General features: G+C 42.0%; 1 protein-coding gene across 29 annotated transcripts in view; it reads right to left on the reverse strand.

Moving 5' to 3' along the window:
- Positions 1-1747: 1747 nt before the first annotated feature.
- Positions 1748-22421, reverse strand: part of LOC117139762 (CUGBP Elav-like family member 4) — a 243562-nt gene continuing 222888 nt past the window's right edge. For 6 of the 29 annotated variants that reach the window (XM_033302345.1, XM_033302333.1, XM_033302355.1 and 3 more), the window contains 7 exons: positions 6346-6489; positions 5993-6269; positions 5761-5859; positions 4844-4921; positions 3207-3383; positions 2507-3135; positions 1748-2245 (listed from right to left, as the gene is read on the reverse strand). In XM_033302345.1, coding sequence (XP_033158236.1) covers positions 3008-3135; positions 3207-3383; positions 4844-4921; positions 5761-5859; positions 5993-6269; positions 6346-6489 — 903 coding nt within the window. In that variant the 3' untranslated portion in view covers positions 1748-2245; positions 2507-3007. Of the gene's footprint in view, positions 2246-2506; positions 3136-3206; positions 3384-4843; positions 4922-5760; positions 5881-5992; positions 6294-6345; positions 6490-22421 lie in introns of all 29 variants that reach the window. The other 23 variants (XM_033302353.1, XM_033302340.1, XM_033302359.1 and 20 more) reach the window with 7 other exon arrangements.

Consider the following 22421-nt stretch of genomic DNA (forward strand, 5'->3'; position numbering starts at 1 on the left):
TTTATCTTTAGTATCAAATACGTCCCGCAGACGAAGAATCCTCTGCAGGACCCACAGACTAGGCGACTCTAAACTTATCATTTTCACTATACAAACTCTAAATAATTGTTAATTTTCTCCACCCTCTGTTCTTTATCCTTTCACTATCCATAATCTTATTTTTTGGCATATTTAGCTGTAGATTTGACTCATCGGTCCTTCTCCTCTTCTTATTCACGCTTTTGTACAGATTTTGCTGCTAAATTGTTAAAGATTCGATTCAACAGACAGTTGAGTAAATGTCGGATAAAGATCTCATTTTACGTTTCTTTATTGACGATAATATTTAGTTAGATTTCAGTGTAGATGTGCGGGGTATTGTGTCGTCCTATGTCAGTGTTAGAAACAAAATGAAAGTATTGAATAAATTTAATAGGCCGTGATGAATTCTCTAGTTTTGCTAAAAAATACTTGCTTCCTTTTTGACTGTGATAAAAACTCTAATGGTAATTTTTGTTTATAATAACAATCAATAATAATTAATATATGCTTAGTGTTAAATAGTTTGCTTAGTCTGGCTAGGGCGCGCTATGGTCAACTTGATCGGAATCTGAATCTTTATCTGTATCGGTTTCGTTCTCGGAGCTGGTTGTGAAAATAAGTGGCCAAAACTTTCAGTTTTCTGCTGTTTTGTATATCTATTTTGTATATATTTTTATAGTAATACTTTCATAGCAAAATGTTTGTTATGTTTTCCATTCCTTCAGTAGCCCTACTTATATTTCCTCCTCTTCTCTTTGGGTTTTTATTTACTTTTTGCATTTTTCCTTCCTTTTATTATATATTTCTATGTATATATATATATATATATGCATGTATATCTGTAAGTACCTGTAATTGTTTTTGTTGAAAGCAGCTAAGTTTAAGTGTAAAGTTGTTGTTTGATTTTATTCAAAATTTTGTTTATTATTCTATAAAATCGTTTACGATTTTTAAATACATTTTTTAACCAAACGGTATCGAATCAATCAAATTGAGAAATTTAAACAATTACAAGAATTTTCTCCCTCTGAGAAAATATAGGCCAACGTAAATGATCGCTGTAGATATTGTATTTTATAATTCTTTTTAATGTTTTTGTTTAGCTTTCTTCACTTTGATTCTCTTCAATAGTTCTAACAAATCCGTATTATAATATTTCTAAAATTAGTACTCATTTATATATTATAAAAAATGATATTTTTGCTTGTGGTGAGGCTGGTCGAACCCTTTGGGGGTTGGACTTACCCCTCAAAGCATGTCGCATATTAAGTGGCTTGCTCTGTCCCATCTAGTTCTAACTTCCTATATCCGTTTTCTTTTACTTAAAATTAATTAAATTCGAATTTTTGTGTTAATTTTTCATGTGTACATATAATCTGTTTATGCATCTGTTGAATCTTTGCCATTTTGCTTACCACTAAATGCTAAAAAGTTGCAGACCTACTTTGTCTTCTTCCTCACCTGACTTCCTCTATGTCCCATCTATATTTTAACCCTTTCCATCAACTGCTGTCTCCTAATTTACTCGATTAACTGTAAACTCCGATCGAGTTCATCATCAGATTAACAAATTCAGTTTTAATAGTTCATCTTTTGTGTTTGCTTTGTTTTTCAACTAATTTTCCTTGCGCAGAGTTTTTAATTTTTATAAATTCCCATCACCAATTTTTCATATAAAATGGTTGCTGCTCTTATCGTCCTTAATTGTTTTGTTTTTTGTTTTTTGTTTTTTTTTTGTTATTTTTATTTGAAAACCCAGATAATTTTGGTCTCTTGCCAGTCAGTTTTTGTCTCAAGTTTTGTGTTCAGTGTGGGAGTGTACTGGTGTGCAATGTTCTTGTTCTTTAGTTGTTAACAAAACTATCAATATCAATGTTTGTTTCTTGCTTCTATAAATATATATTTTTATTAAATCGATATTTTGGCAAAAATTCTGTCATTCTTCTGCATTTCTCAATTTATAATTTTGTTTGTGTTTTCTTTTTTGTTGGGTTTTTTTTTATTATTTTCTGTGTACTGCTGTACTGCATTCAGTTGAATGTATAATCGGATAAATATATATAAATATATTATATATATAAATCTATTCAATTTTTCAGCTCTAAGGTGTTTTCTTTTTTTAATTTACATTTTTCTCGTTTACTATTTTTTATTTTTTTTTTTTACATACGCTTTGCATGTTTCATTTCTATAATCGTTTTCACATAGCATGGTTGACGACCATCTGAAATTGAGGGAATGGAAAATTAGTTAGGAATCAAAAAGAAATTGTAGATCCGATACACGCACAAAAATCCTTTCGCTATCGATACATATAACGATTATTTCGATTTAATACCCAACTAGCCTTAAATGTTTTTATTAATAGTACTGGAGACATTCTTTTAGGCATCGGTATTTTAATCGAAACACGCTTTACATATCGACACGATCTTTGTTGATCGATGATTTTGTAAGTCCTTCAATAAACTATAGTTTTGCTCACCCCATCATTAGTTGCTCCTTATTGTAGCTGCAGTTGTTATGGTTGCTGTTGTGTTTGATGTTTCATTTAGGCCTTTCGCTTTTGCTGTTGCCACATGAATAGTCTCTCGACCAGTTCAACTTTGGAGCAATTGGTGTTGGATGATGTATCGTTTTGGGATTGGGATTCGGGTACGTTCCTGTGGTGGTTGTTGTTGTTGTCGCTGCAGTTTTCGCTATTGTTGTTGTGGTTGCGATAGCAGTAGGTACCGCTGCGCCAGCTGGCAAATGTATAGGGTATGTGGGCATTGTGGTTGGAGCTTTCAGTGGGCAAAGTTAAGTTTGGCCTAAAGCTGCTGCCAAGGTTATTATAGTGGGCCGTTGTTGTCACTGTTGCTGATACGGAGGTTACTGCCGATGTGGGCGTGGCTGCTGAAAATGCGGTAGTTGTTGGCAAAGCGCCTGTTGCTGATGTTGTTGCTCCAGTTGGTTGTTGTGAATTGCGTTTAAGGAACTCCGATTGTTAATAGGGTCGACTGGCATCCTTTGGCCGCTTCAATTGAACTTTCAGTCTTTTCATGCCAATCTGGAAGCCATTCATGGCCTGAATGGCCGCTTGAGCGCTGGCGGGATTATCGAATGAAACAAATCCTGCCAAGAAAGAAATAATGCTCGTTAGACAAAACGGTTCAAGGGGTTGAATGTAGAAAATATAACACTACCGAAACATTTGCTCTGGTTTGTAGCACGATCGATGAAGACCTTGGAGCTGATCACATTGCCAAAGGGCAGGAACATTTGCATTAACTCGGCGTCGCCAAACTCTTGGGGCAAATGGTAGATGAAGAGATTGCAGCCCTCGGGTCCGGATATCGAACATCCTGGGAACATCAGAAAATCTTAAAGGAAGACATTTTAAAGAGAAGAAACAAAGTAGAGAACAAATTAAATTTAATAATGAGGAAAATCATAATTTATAATTTTATGAGTTATGTCTGCTTGCTTGTTCTTGTTTTGTTTGCATTGAATTCGATTTAGCTTGACTTGGTCTGATGCATATATTCGATATATATTTGTGGTCTGTGTTCTGTGGCTGATCTTGTTTCTGAACGAATCAACTAAAACTAAGGGCGCAATATAAGTCTGCGAAAAATAGGAAATCAAAACCAAAACCATGAGCAAACGAACAGTCTAAATGACATACTGTTTAAAAGGTTTCTATGCACATACTCTAGAGATGCCTAATGAATCTGGCCATATATATATACTTAAGTCTTTAGCTTAGATTTAGCCCCAATTGCCGTATGATAAATATGTGTAGCATGTGTAGTTAGTTAGTTATTATATGGGATTCACACTTAGATGGCTGTGTGACTGGGTGGTTTATCATGCAGGTAAGGTCTAGAGGATACACAGAAAAACAACAGACTACGGCGCACAGATATCGAAATGAAACCAAAACGAACTTTACACTCAAGTTAGGTTTATAGTTAGCATATGGTATATGTAGGTAGTATACACACACGAACACAAATGTATATGGCACACATACACACACACACCACACATACACAGATACAACCACACCCACACACTCTGTATTTTACGGGGAGACAATGGATTACTTGTGTCTCTGCCCCTGACGAAAGGCAAAAAGATGAGCAAAACGAACCGAAAAAGAAACATAAAATTTTATGAGCAAATGTCTTCGAAATACGCCGACGGTCTTTATATGATTTTAAGCAGTTTATATGTAATTTTTACGATCGCATAAAATGCCTTTGAATGCAGCCATTAAAAACGATTTACGCCTTGCTCGCCAACCCCACGCAAAAGGGTTGAAAACCCAGCCATCCTTTCTACTTTTTGGCAGTGGGTGGTGGTCGCAAAAGGGATAAAATGTTTATCAAAATAAAATAAGGACGAATGAAACACAGTATGCAAAGTAATTAATTTTTATGAGCTTCTGTTCAAAAAAAATTTAATTTCCCTCCGCACAACAAACGAAATTAATTACTGCTCATCGTCTGCTAGATCGAGGGCGATATCTCTGATTTTTTTCTAAGTGTAAACCATTCGAGTGTAAGTGTGTTTGTGGGGGCGTGCGTATGTGTGTGTGTAGTAGCATGTTTACTATGACAAAGAATCGAACAAAATTCAGAATCGGTATAAACATGTACAATGTAAACGGATAAGTATTTGCATTTGGCCGAAATCATTCGACATTGGTAGCTGGTCAAATGCAATACCGCTCAACAAGAACTGAATCAAACGTACGAACGTGTAGTAATCGGGGATTTGGGGGGAAAATGGGGATATACATAGGTGGTGATCAACGAAATTATAATGAAAAGCTTACCTTCACGCTGAGTGGGTGCAACCGCCGCTAGGGGAGGTGGTAAAGCTTGTGGAAACTGTCCATAGACGGCGGGAAAGGCTGCATTATATATAAATAATTTTGTTTTTGGTTTTTACACAAATTCCGAAACATTTATAAAGACAACACAACAATTAAGAATACGTATAGATATATATATGTATATGTTTTAAGTATTTAAAATAGTTCTCGTAGTTTAGTAATGAACAGACAGAAAAACAAATTACTAAAAACCAAAACTAAACTAAATGTCGTTAAGCAGCCATAGTAGATCGACTGGATTTGAGTTAGATTAATACGCTCAACACTGAATCATTGATTTCATATCAGCGCACCGAATGGGAGATTTTCTAATAATTGTGTATTTTTTTTTAAACAATTGTAATGGAAACGAAATAAACCAAAAGCCAGAAATCGAAAGCTAGCATATATTAAAAATGAACTCTCCACTTTCAATATGTACTTCGTTTCCGTTGCACAAAGAATAAATAATAAGTTAAATTTATTTTAGAAATTAGAGTTAAGTAACACTTTACTAACAATAAATATTTATGGCATGACACAACAATTATTAATTATTCGATAAAAACAGTAATGAATGATTGGGCTGTTTTTTCTGTTGTGGTTGGTTTCATTGGAACATAATCCGATGATAGTAATGAAAATGATGCTGATGGTGACGAGATGGTACACAATGCCATGGGTGATGCAGATAGATGGTCTAAATGTGTAACTGAACACGATTCAAATGACATGGCAAAAATACTCTCAACTCTCAATGATAATTGTAAATTAGGCATGTTGAATACCTCGTGGCGGTTCTTTGCCGCCAAGCATATCCTGCATCTTATCATCTAGGCATATAACTTAGGGCTAATCTAGCTAGAAAAGATACTCACCAACTCCTGGAAACGGTGGCAGACCAGGGAAGGCATGTTGCAGGGTAGCAGCATCGCCGTTTGGCAAACCTTGTGGCGGTATAGTCAAGTGCAGCGGATCTGCAACAAACAGTTCAGTGGCTATAGAAAACATTTAGAAACTCCATCAGATACGTTCTTTGAATATGGTCATCTTAGTATGGTATTTGCTTCTAAAGTGTAAAAGATAGTGTTCCTTCACTGTGTTACTTACGTCCTGGGAATGCCGTTTGTGGAATGCCGTTCGTGAAGACGCCGTCCGCGGCAGCCGCCGCAGCAGCAGCAGCGGCTGCACCGCCTGGCTGTCCATTGGGCGTGTTGGCGCCCATATTGAAGTTGGGCATGGTCGGCGACGGCAGCGAGGGGGGCTGGCCGGTGCCGTTTAGGCCATGAGGTATCTGCGTTGCCAGGGCCGCCATCGGGTTCATGTAGGCGGCTGCGGATCCGGGTGCCGTGGCAGCGGCGGCCATCAGGGCGGCCTGTTGCTGTTGCTGCAATTCCGGAGGAGAGGGAAGCTGCTTTATATTTAGGTGGGTGATTGCCGCGGGGATGGGGGAGCGGACTTACCTGGGCGTAGGCGCCGTACGGACTGAACTGATTAAAGACGAACGGATTCAGCAGGTTCATGTGACCGGCCATTTGCTGCATGCGCCTTATTTGTCGCTCCTTCTCCGTGTCGGCGTATTTGACGACCAGGCTGGAGGATGCGCCCTGGAAGATAAGTGAATGGAAGTGGAGAGTGGAGGTGAGTGGAGTGGAATTGAGTTGAGTTGAGTCAAGGGTTGTATCGAGTGCTCTGTCATTTCATATTTATAGGCGGCTTTTCCGCTTTGCTTTCCTTCTCTTTGCTGGAAAACAGGAAATCCTATTACAGGCCATTATTTTGTGATGACAGCGTTGCGTAACTGGGGAAAGCACCACTGTGCACCTGCTTCCTTTGTTCGACTGCTCATTATTATCTTATTATAATTATATACGAAAAAAAATATATACGTATCAAAATAATTGGCATACGCGCACTTCGATTTGCATTTCTATTCAAAGCGGCTTATGGGCTCGCCTCCTACCTTTTCCGCCATTGTCGTCTGTCATTGATTTTGATATAAATGCGTTCAACAAAGACCTGTTACTAGACCGGGCCTCTTCCATTTTCTTTGCTTTTGATGTCAATTAATTAGCATAATAATGGCAGGCTTCACATTTCGTGTGCCCCCACCCCCACACCCACCCCCCACTCGTTGCGCCTTTCCTTTCGAGAGGTTTCGACTTACGTATGACAATTTGAATTGAATAGGCATTTCCAATATTCGGTAACATTCTGTCTCGTATTAATTAAGACTGTTTTTGTAATATGAAACCTTTTTCCCGCTGCTGATGATGATGGATGAAGTGGGTGGATGGCTGGGCGGCTGGTTGTGGTATGGTTTTGGGAAGCAGAAAAGCTTTTATGATTTTGCAAATCATTAATCAAAGTAACAATGATATTGTGTTGCACAATTCACCTCCTTGGTTACGTGAATGTGTGCGTGGGCGGGCTGTTAATGAGTCTACAACCGAACAGGTGCTTCAACTATAACGGCTATCTGCACTGCCTTGAACATAATTTTAATTAATGAAATATGAAACTCGAGATTATGCAAAAGGCCATAAGCAACGAGCAGTCCGTGGAGTTCTGGCCCAGGTGAAACTATTCCTGCTCGCCCTGGCATAGCCTGGAGATGCTGAGGAGATCGTGTAATGAGTTTTAATGAGATGCCTTGAACATAAGACCCGGCATGGCCGGCGGTTCTCATATCACAGCAAAATTAATTTCAATCTCAGGCATACGAGCTATTTGTACTCGAAGCTTAAGGCAGATTAAACACGAAAATAGTCCATCACAATTTCGAATGCGGTGAGTTGGAATGAAGCTTGTTTCAACCTCAATTGCCTGCCATTGAAGGCGATAAACCTCCATTAACCAAAGCTAATCTGTGGCCCTAATTGTCTCTGCCCTCGGAGAACTATGCAACAGGCAAGGGCCACCGCAGAAGCTCATAAATTAATTCATTAACGTCAATTTAATTGTCTAATAATCCCCGGCTCACGTCAGCTGGCTGATGGCCAAAAAGCTTGGGTTGAACACGAGCAAAAAACAAAAAAAAAAAAATAGCATGAAAATATGTGTGGCTCACTGGCGAGAATTATGGGGCCTAGGCTGAGAGTTCAGCAGTTTCAGCCAGTAGTCATTCAGTCAATTTGAACGTTTATTATGTGCTCTATATGTGCAGTTGTTTGGCCTGTTCACTTCCGTTTCCGCTTGACGAAGACGACAACGTCTGCAACTGCGACGACACGAAATTCCCATTCAAGTGAATTGCTGCCGCCAAATGAAATGAAAAATTCAACACGGCACCCAGACACATCCTTGAAAGGACTCGATCTGAAGAGAGAGAGAAAGAGAGAGCGAGTTGGCAGCACGCCTAACCAGAACGAATCGCAGTCGTGCTTCAGTGGCAAGTGCAACAGGCAGGCAGGCAGCAGGCGGCAGGCTGCCAACTAACAAGCCAACTAACCAGAGAAGGTCCTTGGTCCTTGCTGCCTGGTGCTTGCCGCTTGGGCCTGGACTCGTGCCAGGCGGCACTTTTGGCAGCAATCGCATGTTGCATGCCACTTTTCGGGGCGGCACAAACGTGACGCCATTAGACGATGGGCCCACGGTCCTTAGCCTCTTACTCGGCCCAATATTTTTTTATTGTTTTTTAATGCGGCTCACTCAAAGTTCTCCGCAGCACTCTCTTCGATTTCTGGGTACTTTAGCTGGGTTTTTTCTTCGTTTTTTGGCAAAGTTTCAGACCGCACGGTGGCCAATTACAATTGAAGGGCTTACAGTGCATTTAAAAAGTAATTTGTCTGCCGCCCCAAAAGCCGTGCACGTATTTATATATTTCAATGCGAAATGCAAATGCGAATGGAAATTGCCAGCCAAGACTACTCTCCCAGGGTGAACCTGTCGGTTTTCGTGGATCGGGGTCCGGGCTTTCAGGGGGTATCAGGGGGTCATGGGCCCGGGGTAATCACAGTAACCCGTGTTCACTAATGGTTCTACAAGCCACAGGGGCAGCCGGTAAGCCCGGGGACACGGACAGGGGCGATGAAATGCAGCCAGGACACATATATCCCCGTTCACCCATCCTCTTACATAATAAACTCGCGACGGGAAGTGTGCAACGTTTACCGAATTCAATGGGTGTGGGTATGGGATGGGCTGGGATGGGATGGTAGTAGTACGTGTCTGGGGACATGTTAACATGGCAGTCGTGCCAAAAATTATTATTCCCGCCTCGCCACGTTCACTGTGGCAATGCCTTTGGCTCCTGGCTTTGCATCTGCTGTTGCTCCTGCTGCTCCTGCTTTTTGCTTGTTGCATACTTTTAGGCGCGAGTGTGAGCGCCGATTTGTCAACGCCTAAAAGGACAACATATTTCTTGTCCACAGCGTGCTGTACGTATGCATAAAAAACGTTGAAAGCAAATGGCCGGCAAATGGTTTTAACAAATGAATTATATATATTTTTATATGCAACTGATTTGCATTTTATAGTTTGCTACGCTTGCAGTCGGTTGCTTCGCTTTTCATTTTTTCCGTTTACTCGTTTTGGCCGCAGCTTGTTTTAATTGCTAAATGAATTGGCCTGGCCTGGCCGGCTCAGCTCGGTTCGTTGTTTAATGGGGAGCAATTTTTATCTATCAATTAAAGCAGCGACAGCAAAATGTATTCAAAATGCAAGCCCATAAATTTCAACCTAATGGTAATGGACATTTCTTCTCTTTTTTTCACAGTACCATCTGTTGATGGTGCGATGCCGTTTTTTATCACAATTTTTAGCCAAAGAGTAAATGGATTTAAGCTTTTTGAATGTGTGTGAAATTGAATCAAAGTGCTGGCGCGAAATGCAAGTCAATAGACTGGCCAAAATAGTTCCTGCAATTTGTCCACACGATTTCAACACTCCGGTTGCGGCACGTTTTGCTGGCTAAAACGCCTAATGACGTTTACACGGCCAACATAATTACAGTAATAATGTGGCTGAGACTCAACTCCCAACCTGGCGGCTTGGCAACCTGGCTTTCATGGTGGTGGTCGTGGTGGGCACAATGATGATGACATTAGCGAGGTGTCAGGCGACAATTTAACGAGCGACAGCGTTGCACACACGTATGCGCGAAAAGGAATCCCAATCCCCAAGCCCCGACATCCGGACTCCCGAATCCCGAACCCAAGCGAAACGGAGTGTCAGTGTCAGTGTTTTGTGTGTGCCACATGCAACACCATCTCCATGGGGCAACAAAGCACATTCGTCACGAAACGAGGAAGCAGCGACATCAGCGTGTTGCGACCGGCCATTTTGTATGCTTTTAAATTAGCCAAAGTGTGAAAGTGTCATGTTTCGAAATATGAAATTAAGCAGGAACAGGAAGCGGTGCTCAACGCCGAGCAGGACGAACGTTGCAGGACGAAGGACCTGCTTGTTTATGGCGTGCATGCTGTTGATATGCTGTAATTTGTTGGCTGAAAATTAAAAGGGAAGTGCACTTCAATTAACGTTTGTTGTTCTTCTTGATGCTGCTGCTTCGAACCCCTTGCTTGAAAGTTTCCAGGAAATGTTTTAAAGAGTTTCAAGGGAAACTCTTAAATATGTTAACCCATAAAGCCTTAGATAGAGCCTTCATTTGCATGGAGAACTGCTGCACAATGGCCGAGAGTTCTCAACGAGTTTTCCAATTAATTTTCACTTAAAAGACAAACCTGAACCGAACCCGAAAAACTCTCAATAGAACAAAGTACAACCGAGTAAAAGTGGCAGTAAAACTAATTACAAATTCGTTTTACCAGCTTTCCATTCCGCTGCTGCGGCTGTCAGCGGCAGTGAGTCGAAAGCAGAGAGTCATGTCAAAAACGAAAACGCTTTTCCTTCAATACGAATACGCCGCGTGGAAAACCGCAGCCCAGAGTAAGTAATCTTTTCCGGCAAATAAATCACACCATTGCCAGTGGGAGTCGCAGTCGAAATTAGTGTAAATGCCACTAAGCTACCTAAAAGTATGCTCAGCATTAACGGAGTCCCGCCACAAAAAATCCGGAAATTTACGTACTATGCGAAAAGTTACTTCTTTGCGCCCTCGAAGCCCCCGAAAAGTTGCGACGCGCTGTTAACCGCAACTCTGCCCTGGACAACTGGATCGCTGGATGGCTGTGTGGATGGGCAAGGCAATGCATACATTAAACAACTTTTGGCTCATTGCATTCTGGCCGGGATTCGCCTCATTCCCGCCGCCACTCCTCGAAATTGGCGACCCGACAAAGGGCCGCCGGCGAAGCGTAAAATGCGGGCAAGCAAAAAGCAGGACTCCGACAGGCGGCAGGACGAAGGACGAAGGACTCAGACGACGACGGCGTTGACAATGCAACTTGGCCGCGGCCAAAATGAAAAACTTATTTAATTTACTTTGCTTTTTGCCACAGCGCCAGCCATTTAATTCAATTACTCGCCGAGAGTTCTTTTCGAAAGAGTCCTGCCGCTATCCGTTTTCCTACAGGGCCTAATAAGGCAATCAACGGGGCTGAAAGTTGTCAAAGGCATCGCGAGCAGATCGTCGGACGAGAATCCTTTGGGTACAAAGCGCCATCCCTACTGCGTTTAACGAAAGGATGCCGTGGATCGATCCTGCAAAGAATGAGCCTGCTAAATGGGCAATCAACAGGCTGGAATTGGGCTCGGGGCAAGTTTGGCCAAGATATGCTCGGAATGTGACAGAAAAGTTTAAGGGCAATTTCGCCCCAAGAAGTTGGAAATAGGTAGAGCATAGTTAAAGGTTGCTTCCTGCTCCATTCTTACATTTCGCTTCACTGCGACGGCTGCATTTGTCTTGCATACTTTTGAGAACTCTGAGGACTCTCCAGGACCTCGGTAGTCCTGGCCCAAGTGTGTTTGTGTCAACATTGCTGTTATTGTTGGGTATAAATGTCTCCAGGAGCACGGGATGGGGGCATACTCAAACAAATGGGCTGGCTCAACGAGCAAAAAGGACATAGGTCCTCGAAGGAAGCGGCAGGATATTGCATGCAAGCATGATTGAGTTTTGAGGGAACATGACCGAAAAAGAGGAAGCGCACAATTTCATAAATTTAATGCGAAAAGCTGCACAAAAAGGACCTCTGGCTCCGGCCAGATCCTTGGACCTGGCCGCCTGATTTCAGCTTTTTAGCATAGCATTGCAACAAATTGAATCCAGCACTAAGGACTGGGCCTCTAATGCAGTTAAAATCACAGTCCTTTCGCACAAACACCCATACACACTCTCACACAATCTGGCACAAAAACTAAACCACTGCTGGGATCGCAAGGATAGCAAGGATAAAGCAGCACTCGCCACGCCCACTCTACCGCCTCTCCGGCAATGTCTGTCTGCGGCGTTTTTTACGCTTGATTGAACAGAATGTTCGGGGGCTTGGGGGGAAGCTAAATTTAATTTACGAGTCCTGGCAAAAGGGGGTTGGGGAATTGGGAATAAGACGGAGATAGTCGGTGAACATGAATATTTCATCTGCTTCTGCTCTGTGGCAACACAAAAAGTGCACCAATCCGGCAGACGCCTAAAAAGCTCCTTTGCTCTTTTTTCCTTCACTGTCGAGTCGTAAACAATTTACAGTCGAAATTGTTAATAAAATTATCAAATATTGTATTTATGGTCAGGATAATGGTCAAGGAAAGGCGTGGTGGTAGGGGTCTATTTACGGCAGCAGTTTAATTGGCTGCTTTGGTTTTACGAGCTGTTGAGGCGATAGTTGGTCCGTGACAAGGATTGAGGATAAGCCATTGAAAGGCACTGAAAGATATCCTTTTTTTATGCTCTTCAAAGGTTGGACTTTAGACCCCAAAGCTGGCCACTTAAATTGTAGCAGACACTGGCCAAACCAGACTAATGATGGAGAAAACATAATAATCAGAATAGCAATTCGAATCGAAATCACAATTAACCGCACAACACGCGAACCCAATTAGCTTTTTGGGAACAGGCCCAGATCCCATGGCCATTTTGCAGCCACAGAACGCACAAAACATTTCAGAAGGCAGGACATGTCGGGAACAGCTCGGAAAATATTTTCCCTCGACTAAAAACTAAACTAAAATCCAAATGAAAATATTATTAAATTCAATTGGGCAAACATTACAGAAACATGGACCAGGACTCACGCACACACACACTCACAGAATGGCGAAGCAGAGAGTGGGTTTGAGCGGCTGGAAGGACATATGTGGATGCAATGTGGCGTCCAGTTGGCCAACGGCCGCCGCAACAAACGACCAAAAATTGCATTGCCATTTTTACGCGCAATTTGTTTTGCGGAAATATTGTGAAAGTTTTTCGAACGGAGGACAGGCTGCCACGTTGGCGACATTTGGCCAAATTGCACACTAATGTGTGTGCGTGTGTTCGAGTGTGTGTGTGCGTTTGTGAGCGTGTGTGTGCGGATGCGACTGCTGTTTGGGCCAAATGGCTAACGGCAACTGGCCACAAATGCTTTATATTTTTATTTGCTTGCGTTATGCGTTGATTTCTGATTGTTTCACATTTTATTTAATGCCCGAAATGGTCGCCCCCGCACTGACAGAGATGTCAGCTAAATTAAACCCCACTCCCGCAAAAATATCCATCGGTTGCCGCTTAAACAGACCATCGAAATGAAGCCATCAATGTCTGGCAGTCTCGATTAAATCATTGCCATGGCAGTCCTGGAGCTCTGAAGTCCTGGAAACCCACAGAACCGCCCAAATGCAGTAAGCACAAATCGCTGGCATGCCTCGGCAGACAAATTTGCCGGCTGTCCCTCGCAATTGAAAGGCAGCAAGGAAATGCGGTCTGGGGCCAGGACTTCATCTCAGTGCATTCCGGGGGCCAGAGTGGCAGCCCAAATCATGGCAAATCTTTTCTAACTATTTGCAATTCAAGCGTAAGTCTCTCTTCGCCTCCCACACACAAAAACACACACATAGACGCACATCGTGCAGGCAAGGAAACTTGCCTCATATGCAAACGTCTCCTTCCGCAGACAACAAATCTTGCAATGAATATATTTGGCAGGAGCAAGCCAAGGATCTGAGGGAGCCGAAAAAATGTTACACACTTCTAGGCGTTGGCGGCGTGAATCGTTTCACTTTGCTAGAAAAAGTACCAATAAAAATGTGGGAAAGCAGCCAGGACCTGCTCCTTGACTGATAAACGAGAGTAGTCCTGGTTACAGACAGTAACAGGAACGGCGGTTTATATTTTGACAATTTCTCCCTGGCTGCAGGTAAAGTTTATTTTTTGTCGCTACTAGTCTCGAATTGCCAAAGGAAATGATAGACGGCAGTCGGTAGTCGCTTGTTTTCTAGGCGATTTATACACTCCTTTGTTGTCTGAGTCAGGATGCGGCTAAGCCTAGAAAGCAATTTACCTGCTTATGTTAGCTTTAAACTTGTCGAGGAGCCAACTTTAAGTCGTCACCGAGTCGACAGAGATTGCTTACGGACTCAGTTATTTTTCCATTTCGCAACTTTGTTCAAACATAAGCAGATATGCAGTTGCATTCTGCCCCCTCTGGCATACATTTTCATATAAATATGCCGCTTCTGCTCGACTTGCTTATCACAACAAAAGTTGTCTGCTAAAAAAGAGAGAAACAGAGTCGGTTGCGTAGTCGAAAAAAGTCGAAATAATATGCCAAAGCATTCTTCAATGATTCTGGCTACGCGTTTTTGCACTTCAAAGTACTTCAAATCAATTTTCTTCACTTATTTTCATAAACCCCGGCGCAGTCCCTTTTTCCCTTATACCCATACCCATGCCCGTATCCTTTTTCCTTCCTGCGAGCCACCCACCTTCTGCTCGCCATCATCATTGGAGAAAAAATTTGCCAGAAAAGTTCAATTTTTGAAAAATATTTGCAAATTTCATTCACTGCGCTCGTCCATTCAAATTTCCTGCATTTATGTTGTTGTCCCTTTTGGGAACTGAAAACGGGATGAGGGGCGGATGGTTTTGGTTCGGTTCGAAGGGCGAAATATGAGCGGACCAAGGAAGCAAAAAAAAAAGAGAAAATAAAGGACAACATAGCGGCGGACGAGGGCCAGCAGCGGGGTTGACTCATACCCACATTTTCGGCACATTTGCCTGGGCGCAAGGACCTTTTGTTATATTGAGAAGGCAGCAAGAAATTGCGCTAAGATGCTTATCCTTTTTTTTTGCGAGCTGCTCCCTTTCTTGCGGGGGCAAAAAAATGGTAAAAATGCTCCATTATTATTTTTATTACTTATTTGCTTTTAATACTTCACGGCGAGGACGACGGCGTAAGGCGACGCCAACGATGGCGATGGCGAGGACGAACGTCATCCAATCTCAAAGCGGATGTCGTCTACTTTGCATTTTGAGCCGTTTCTACTTATGTGCTTCCTGCTCCTAGTCCGGGACTCAGTCGGAGGCGAGTCCTGCCCCGCCCAGGCATATTTTAAACGACGCTCGTCCTGCCCCATCCGAAATTATAATACGGTCGGTCGGTCGGTCCGTTGGTCCCCTGGTGGCCTTGCTCCATTCCCCAATGGTTGCATTTATTGAAAAATTCGCATCTCACATCGAGGAATTGAGGAAATTCCTTCTTCATGGCTTCGATGGCATCATCTTTCGGCTTTCGCCTTTCGCCTTCGATTTGGCTTCAGTCCCTTGGTCCTTTCGATCCTGCTCCCATCCGTTTATCCCCAACCCACCCCACCCCGCCGCCGCCGGACTCTTGTCTTAAGTGCAGTCAGTAGTTGGCTTTGTCGTCTGTGTTTATGCAAAAAATTTGTCTACAGTCTACAGCCGTCGAGCCATTCGCCAGCTAAACTTCGCCGAACTGGCCTGGTTCGGTCAGGGCTTTTGTTATTTCTTGTGCTTAAGTAGTTTCTGCTGTTTTTCATACTTTTAGCTTGTAATCACTGTCAATGTCGACGACGGCGACAGCCAGGACAGACCCGGCGGTTTTTCCCCATCGTTTTGTTTCTGACATGCTGCTTAAATGCTTCCCAAGATTTAGCTACTCGATGGGGTTTTGCCTCCTTACAATGTTATTAATAATAAGCTATACAAATTTTTCAGTGTCTTCGAAGGGTTCGACTGGGATCTTGTCCGGATTGGCTCAGAATGAACTGAAGGACTCGGCTGACGGGACTGGACAAGACAAAGGCACTTGAACTTACGGAACACTTTAAAGATTGATTATCTCGAGGGTTAGGACCTTTTTTTTTATACATACCTGTAACGACAAAGAAAAAGGGTATGATGATTAGTTTTCTTATTATTGAAGATTACTTAAAGATTATTTAAAGAAATTGTAACCTCTTGAATGTAAATTCAATCCTCCATTTCCATTATGCATATCAAGGAATCAATTGCCGAACCATTTAACGGGCCAAACCAAAATGTCAACCTAATGGGCAGAGAACTTAACGACAGTTTTACTGGCTCCTTTCCCTCTAAAGCCGGGAAATTTTAATAATAGCAAAAAGTTCAATTGGCATTTCAATATTGTCTTTGACCTTAGCCTTCTATCGGGGAATCCCACACCCCATTTTAGGGCGTGCCTGGGCCATCGCAGCCCTGTATTATGAGTGTTGCTGGCATTTCAACGATTTTCAGTTTTCTTATTAAATATTCTAGAAATGTTTCGGAATCCAATGATTGTGCAATGGCATGTACGCGTCCCTCCACCTTCCCCCCACCCCCTCCGCGTCTATGTGCGAGTGTGTGTGCGCTGGTAAAGCATTTTTCGCTTCTCAGGGATCCTGCGACGACGACTCCCAATGTTGTTTGTCATTTTAAGTCGGTGCCATGGGTGGCGGCTAGTGAGGTGGAACTATGGGCCAAAGGCAGCCGGCGCAAATGGCATTGTAGAACTCAGATCCAGATCCCCCTCCAACTTCCCCTTCCCACCCCTCTCATCCATACATTTGCGAGTGCGCCAACAACAAAGTGAAAATGAAATGACTCGGAACGAATGGCAAAGCAAGCGTTTACATGAAAAGCTAAGTTGGTCCAGAGCTCTGGGTTTGTGACTGGATCTCTCTAAGAAGCAGGGCAAAAAGGAAAGGGACTGGTCACAAACACACACACACACACAGAGCCACACTCACGTAGTTTATGTACCTTTTGGCAGCCAATGAAGCGTGCCCTAATTGCTCCAACAACTTTAAGCTAAAGAGTTTCTGCATTTTAAAGCAGGACCCAAAAATTAAAACATTATGGCATGAGTGATTAGTAAGAAAAAGGATTTTTCGGCACTTTATTTTATTTATGAGTAGAATGTATTCTCTAAAAATAAAGTTATAAGGAATACAATGACTAAGCTTTTAAGAAAACATAAATAAAATGAATGAGAATACAATTTACCCAGCACATAATCACCTACATACTCTTATTGATTTTTCGAAATATTTATTGAAGTTAATTAATTGATAAATTAATTGATAAAATTATGCAACGCAAATCAGCGAATTTTATGCATGGCCAAATATGCGATAAACAGCCGCCTAATTTCTAGGACATTCCCACTGCTCAGCACAAAAATGCTTGCATATATGTAAAATGTATCAAAAATATACAAACTAATTTCACAATGATTCGGTAACATGTGAACTGAAAGGCCAAACTGACACAATCAAAAGAGAAACACACAGCCTTTGTGCATAGATGTCCTGCAGTCGAGTGGAGTGTAAATAACCGCGGTTTTTAGTTTATTAATTTTTTGTCAACAAGTCTTTTTGCTGCAAGGCTGCCGATGCTGTTTGTCTGTCTGCCTGTCACTGATAATAAATTTCCAGCTGCAGTCAGAAAACTAAAAATGCAGTGAAAAAAAATGCAAATATTGTCGACGGCCCCGTCAAATGCCCTAAACGCTTTTGGTTGCCATATTTTTAAGCGTCATTTAATTAATAATACAGCAACGCCCGCAGCCTGATATCCTTCCACTGGCGATGTCCTTCGGGATGATTGTTGTCATGTCGTTGTGTTGCAAATTTGGTTATTAATTTTTCAACCAGCCGCTTTTTTTCAGCGTTGCACGTGTGAGGCTTTACGGCTTTTATGTGCGGTTACAAATGTGGAATGGGGAAAAAAATTATATAAAATTCTAATACGAAAAGTTCAATTTAAATTGCATCTCTGATCATCAAAAATCTTTGAAGGCAAACTGTTTTCGGCGCTTTAAAAGATTGTTTCAAATTTTATTCCACTTTATTATTCCTTTGACTATCCCACTCCAGTTTCTCTAATATTTACATTGCCTATGCAGAGTTATTTACGTGATTAAAAATTAATAATTGCACAGCTCTAAAAATATTCAAACGAAGCCAAAAAGAATGCCCACTAAATTTTTGCACACGGATGCAATTTAATATTTTAAATATGTCAATTAAACGGCCGACGCGGTAGGCGGGTTGTGGTGGGCGTGGCCAGACAATCGCTGACAGGCAGAGGCTGCTTATAATAAATTATAAAATTGGCTACCACATGAATTAAATAAAATTGCAGCTGAACATTTATTTAATAGCTGATAACTGTTTCTGTGGGAAACATACCGACTGCGGCGGGTAACGAGATGGGCATGAAAACGACGATGGCAAAATGATGAAGAAGTGCAGGCTTTTAGGCGAACAACCCAGACACTGAGCTATAAAAATATTGAACTTTACGACTATGCACTTGGCCATAATTCCATCTAGACCGGCGCAATCTTTAAGTCAACCAAGTGGATTTCGGCATCGGCTGGCGGATCCAAGCCCCTCTAGGCCAAGTCAAGTGCTTAAAGCAGCTCAAGGAGCGACGACGACGAAGACGCAGCCGAGGACGAGTGCTCCGTAATGCACATGAAAGGAGACTTGAGCAATAAAAAGAAGAAGGCGGTGGAGCGCGGGGGAGTAGCAGGCGCAGGACTCCTCCGTCAGACACACAAAAAGGCACTCGTCAAGTCCATGGCGACGGGCAACAAGCCCAACACCCAAGTCGCTCGCCAAAAAGTGGGGGCGAAGTTTAAACGACTTAAGCGCCAAAGAAATCATCATTAAAGCTCCGCCATTTTTGCCAGGGGGCGTGGCCCCTGCTGCAATCGACAATGCTGGTTAAGTCAAGTGTAGGTCGTTGGTCGGGTCGCGTTCTCCTCCGCTGAACTGGGATCCTTTGGGGCCCGTGTCCTGGCTGTTCTTCAGCGACGAACACTCAAGTAAATAGAGCTCAGCATGAAATGCATCCAGCCGCGATTGAAGTGCAGGCGGCCCTGTCATCGATCTGGTCCAGAATGCCAACCAGGAGCGGGGGAATCCTGCCTAGCTGTTCGGTGTGTGTGTGTGTGTGTGTGTGTGGGGTGGTGTGTGTTAAACGAATAACTGGATGACTGGATGTGGAGCTTTAATGCCTTGTCTGCATTTGTTTTCAACTGTCCGTGCGTGCGCCATTTTAATTAACATGCAAATCCAGTTGAAAATGCCAATTTATGCTTGACATAATATACCGAGAAAAAACGAATCAACAAACAGCAAACAGATACAGATTCAGATACAGAATGCAGCGCACAGTGCCAGGCACAATAATGTGGACAACAATCGCCATAAGCGATCGGTGGGGCATTGAATTCGAGTATGATTCCATTCAACTTTTGGTTTCATTACGATTCTTTTCGTTCATAAATCAACCCAACATACACACACATACACACGCACACAGTGCTCCTTTTGAACGACTATATAATGTGCATATATATGTACGTATGATTATATAATAATTACACTTTTTTCAATTGAGGGATATCCGAAATCAGTGCGTGTACTGTACACGCATGACCAGATTATTGTTATTATTATTGAGTATTTTTTTTTATATAATTAATTTTTTGTCGCTTGTTTGTTTGATTTTTACATTGGACTGACAGTGCCATTGTTCGTTTGCGTCCGTCGCTCGTCTTCGGCCATTGTCAGAAAGTAAATATGAAAAATTATATGCCGCACAGTAAAATAATAAAAATTAAAACAATTTTAATGATTGCTTTTTGTCGTACCATACATGGCCAGTGCATGAATAACTTTTAATTTGGTTTTATAATCAGAAATGCAATGCATAATAATCGCTTTAATGAGACGACCTGACAACGACCAAAATGCCCGCCCAAGATCGATCCATCATCCAGTTGAAGGAAGAGAGTGTGGGTTCTACTATTCAAAAGGTATGGCAGCACAAAGGCAGTCAAGTCAATTTGGTAAAAATTGAAACACCTGCTTGATTTCACGCCTGATTTAACTTTGGCCATTGTCCTGCTCCGCCCAGGAGTTTTTCTCCTTGGCAGCAGCATGTGTTTGCAATTTAGCAAACAACGGGCCAAACTCGATAAGTTCGCTTCATTCTCCTCGGCAAACACTTGACGCGAACTGAAGTCAAGTTGAGCTGAGCTGAACTGAACTGAGTCGAGCTGAGTTGAGTTGCCTGGAGTTGAGTTGAGCACGGCTAGGTGGGATGGCAGATTGCCATCGCCCGATAAGGAAGCGGTGAAAAAGTCCTGGCCCTCTGGCAATTTGTCTTTTGTTTGAAGTGAAATTTGCTGTTTGTCATGGCTTGAAAATTTAATGTGTCTGCCCGGCGGCGGTAAGTGTAAGAAGTGGGCGGCTTATGGGTGGTGCGCGGCATCTCCAGGCATTAGTCGAATGTTCGATTTTAAATGCCTCCTGGCAGGACATAATTACGATTGTCAAACAATATTTGGTTAGACATCGGCCATAACATTTGTGGAAAGGTGGCAAACAATCGGAGACGGAACTGTGAATACTCTTTGTTAAATATTAGACGAGAAGGAAATTCCCTTTAAATACATCATTCATAATGAAAAATACAAAAAAAAAAAAAATGTGAAAAAGAATATATATTCTATGTATCGAATTAAACGAATTTTTTATCGATATATTTTTTAATGCATTTCTCTTTTCCGAAAAAATATAGTTATGTATAGTCTAGATTATGAAATGAGCTGAAAGGTAAATGACTTCTGAATCTTCCTGCGGCAAGTGTGACTGAAATGAAACTGTTGTAATTGCCTCGGCCCAATACAGTTTATGGCTGCAACAACGGTTAGTGGCAATGCCATAAGCCATGCCACAGCTAAAGACATGGTAATTAGTGGCTCACACATAAACGCACCAACGCACTTTCGCACCCGCACGCTGTAAGGCAGAATTTATGCATTTGCGTAGCTCGGCCATGTCCTGCGTGTCCTGGCGCCTACAGCCGCCTGCTAGTGTGCCATGCTTTATTTTAAATGGTTTTAATTGTTGTGTCAACACAGACACATACACACATACGCACTCGCGCACAGAGAGCCACGCACACCAACGCAACGAGAGAGGCTGCAGGCGGGCGGCTGACAAACCGCAGAGCGCCTAAATGCATGCTTTAAAACTTGTTTGCCAGCAAAGCTAATGAGCTTTGCCATTACACAACAACAACGAGAGCGGCTTCGCACTTTGTTTGCGGTTGTGTCATTAACAGCAGGCGCCGCAGTCCTTGGCCCAAAAGCAGCCAAGTAGACAGAAGTTATTACCAACGACTAAACATAAGTAAGTGATATTTGCCCAGGGGGGGCTAGAGGTTGAGGCGATGGCGGCGGCACAGGCCAAATATTAACTCATTTCGGTTTGGAAATCGTGCCTGTTAGGCCTGTAAAAACTTTCCCCTGACTGTGGCCTGTGGATGTGGTGGGTTCAGTTTGAGGAATTAATTTAATTAAAATTGATTAGAGAACATTGGCGACAGGCGAGCAGGAATGATTGAGCTGTTTGCTGTGCAGCGGAGCGAGTGAGCTGGCCGAAATAGATGGAAAACACATTTCCATAAGCACATTTAATTGAATTAAATATTATCGAATGCGAAAAAATCGAAAAAAATATCGCTATTTGTCTTTAATTTTTCCCATGTCTGACTGAACTCTGTATTATAAGCGGGTTTTTATAACTTTATTCACAGGGCATTTCGGAACGCGTTCCGTTTTGTTTTTCTGTCATAATACCTTTTGCTTTAGTTATTTTTCATGTTAATTAATTTTGTAATTAAATATGCATTTATGGCCTGGCGCGAACATAATTCATCTGGCGTACATGTGAGTGTATATCCGATATGTGTGTGCTTATGCCATTTTCAATATATTTATCTCGGCGCGCTCATTTATATTTGCATATATTTTTAGCCAGCGGCCATGTTGACACATGTTTGAAACGTAAATAAATAATGCAACAAACAAACAAGGAGCAACGCAACGGACATGTGGGATGTGGGAGGGTGTAAATATATTTCAAATAAATATTAATGGCTGCGACCAGGCGCAAATGATTTTCATGTAATTATACAAATAGCTAATTATTTTTGATTTTTAATTAAAATGAAAATGGCCGTCGGCGAGGCGGAGAAAGTCCATTAAGGAAAGGCCGCCAATTACAAGATTAACTCGCATAGAAAATAAAGGCTTTGATGGCAAAATACCAAACAGTGGTAGTCAAATAAATTAAAATGATTTATATGCAGATTAAACAGGCCCTTTCATATATATTTATA

Source organism: Drosophila mauritiana, chromosome 3L, assembly GCF_004382145.1.
Source record: "Drosophila mauritiana strain mau12 chromosome 3L, ASM438214v1, whole genome shotgun sequence".
Lineage (NCBI taxonomy): Eukaryota > Metazoa > Arthropoda > Insecta > Diptera > Drosophilidae > Drosophila > Drosophila mauritiana.